Raw genomic sequence first — 2,424 nt, forward strand, 5'->3', positions numbered from 1 at the left:
GAGCCCAGTCATTCCCAAAAAATCTCCCAGTGGGCTGGCGCGTGTCTTTGTCCTCGTACTTGTACTTGCCGGTCAGCAGCCCCCCTGGGAGGGAAGGGAGCAGCAGGTTTGGGGAACATGGGCTGGCTCTGCAGAGCCCATGTTCCTCAGAGCTTTGTCCCAAGCCTTGTCCCTGTACCTGCCAGCGGGTTGTAGGCGTAGAAGCGCAGCCCAAAGTGCCTGAGGCAGGGGAACAGCTCGGCCTCCACCTGGCGCGTGGTCGCGTTGTACATTCCCTGCATGGGGTGGGAGACAGCCTCACACAGAGCTCAGGGCACAGCAGCTGCCTCTTCCCACCCTGCCCTGGCAACACCCATCCCAGAGAGCGGCCTCAGGTCACACAAGGTGATGATTTGCTTAGGAACAGACTGCCAATAATTGAAGTTCCATGGCAGGGGAGTCGCTGGCTCCAGCAATGAACACACTGAGCTGTTTCTGAGCAGTGACCTCGCTCAGCTTCCTGAACTTCCTCACTGAAAGGGTGCTCAGGCCTTGGAAGGGGCTGTCCAGGGAGGTGTTGGAGTCCCCATCCCTGGAGGTGTCAAAGGAAGGCCTGGATGTGGCACTCAGAGCTCTGGGCTGGTGACAAGGTGGGCACTGGGCACAGCTGGGACTGGAAGTCTTTTCCAACCTCAGTGACTCTGTGGCTTCCCAGACTAACTGCAGCAGATTCCTTCTGTGTTTACATCTGGCACACTGGGGCTGGTGCTAGATTTGGGGAGCCCAAATCCAAGCTTCCCCCCTCCCTCACCTGGTACACAGTCGGCATCACCCAGTTGTTGTACTTGCAGATGGTGCAGATTTCTGCCACCTCCCACGCAGCGTAGTTTGACAGGCCAAGCTCTTTAAACTTCCCCTGCAGAGGAATAAAAGGGAATTCAGTTCCAGTGTTTCAAAGTTCATCTGGACCCAGACAGCACAAGATGGGTACAGTGAAAAGGACAGTCACCAAATTTTAGTCCAGAAGGGTTAATTCCGGTCCACCTTTTCTGACAGACTGAATTATTAAGACGTGACAAAAATATTCCCCATTTTCTGTTCATTTGGAATTCACACTTTCTCGTTTAAATGATATAACCAGATAAACAAAACTCAGGAATTCTTTACCCATTACCAGCACTAATCTTAACCCACATTGTTAACAAGGCTGGAAGCAAAGTCCAGATGTTCCAAGAGCTCTTGGGAACAAAGTGCACCACGTGAGCACACAAAGAGCAGTGGCTGCTCAGCTCTGCCCTGGGCTCTGCCTCCTCTTTGCAGAGCTGCACAAACCCAGCGCTGCAGACAGGCACAACAAGCAGCCCTGGCTTAAAAAAAGCAGTGGGAAGGAGAGAATCAAGGATTGCCCAGGCTTGGACTCTGCACTTCACCTCTTTGTGCAGCTCGTTGCAGGCACGCAGGGTTTCCTCCACTGGGGTGCCGTGGTCAGGAGCGTGCAGGTAGAAGAGCTCCACACTCTTCCTCTGCAGCCTCTCCAGGGACGTGTCCAGCTGGGAGCGCACGCTCTCCGGCTTCAGCGTCTTCCCGTCCCACGGGTTGGCCTTGGTGGCCACTTCCACTGGCAGAGAGAAGAAGAATGAGCAAGGATGTTTCCACCTTGAGGGGAGTGGGGATAAGTGACATAAGTGTTTGAGGTGTTTCAGGGAAGGTGCCTCTCCTCAGGAATCCTGTCAGCCTTGCAGGGCAAGCTCTTCTGTGCAGGGACTGAGGGTCTGCCCCAGGCAGGGAAGGTCTGCTCCTCAGGGTCTGGGGTCAGCACTAGTACAGGGATCCCTTCCCCTCAGGCATGGCATCAGCAGGGAAAACTCTTGTCCTAAGGGGATGGGCCTGGGGCAAGCCTGCTTTCCCCGAGGAGGGAGTCAGCCGGGCAGGGAAGATCCCTGTCCTCAGGTAATGGACTCTGGGGAGCGCCCTTGTCCCTGGGAACCGCCTCAGACTGGCAGGGAAGAAAGACCCTTCTCCTTCCCCAGGGAAGTGCCATCTCCTCAGGGAGGGCATAGCCTAACAGGGAAGACCCTGTTCCTCAAGGAACGAGTCCTGGGCAAGGCTCGTCTCCTCAAGGACAGTGTCAGCCTGGCAGAAGAGATGAGCTCCTCTCCTCAGGCACGACCCTCCTCAAGGGAGGACCCTCTCCTCAGGGCATGGTTCCCAGCAAGTCCCCTCTCCTCAGGGAAATCCCTTCTCCTCAGACAAGACCCTCCCCTCACAGAAGGAGTCCTGGCCAAGTCCCTTCTCCTCAAGGACAGTGTCAGCCTGACAAAGCAGCCCCTTCTCCTCAGGGCAGCCCCTCTCCCCCGAGGGCAGCGCGCCCTCCGCCGCCCTACCGGGCTCGGTGCTGCCGGCCAGCAGCGCGCCCAGGATGCGCTCGGACTCGCCGCCCGCGTA

At 56.9% G+C, this 2,424-nt stretch overlaps 1 protein-coding gene across 1 annotated transcript in view; it reads right to left on the reverse strand.

Annotated features, from left to right (window-relative positions):
* Positions 1 to 2,424, reverse strand: part of AKR7A2 (aldo-keto reductase family 7 member A2) — a gene marked incomplete at its 5' end in the record, with an annotated part of 4,155 nt that extends 1,731 nt beyond the window's left edge. Inside the window, 5 exons of the mRNA XM_005428172.2 lie at positions 1 to 84; positions 179 to 275; positions 791 to 895; positions 1,410 to 1,597; positions 2,364 to 2,424. The exon at positions 1 to 84 is cut by the window's left edge and continues 3 nt beyond it. Coding sequence (XP_005428229.1) covers positions 1 to 84; positions 179 to 275; positions 791 to 895; positions 1,410 to 1,597; positions 2,364 to 2,424 — 535 coding nt within the window. The remainder of the gene's footprint in view (positions 85 to 178; positions 276 to 790; positions 896 to 1,409; positions 1,598 to 2,363) is intronic.

Source organism: Geospiza fortis, unplaced genomic scaffold (genome assembly GCF_000277835.1).
Source record: "Geospiza fortis unplaced genomic scaffold, GeoFor_1.0 scaffold353, whole genome shotgun sequence".
In the NCBI taxonomy this organism is placed as follows: Eukaryota; Metazoa; Chordata; class Aves; order Passeriformes; family Thraupidae; genus Geospiza; species Geospiza fortis.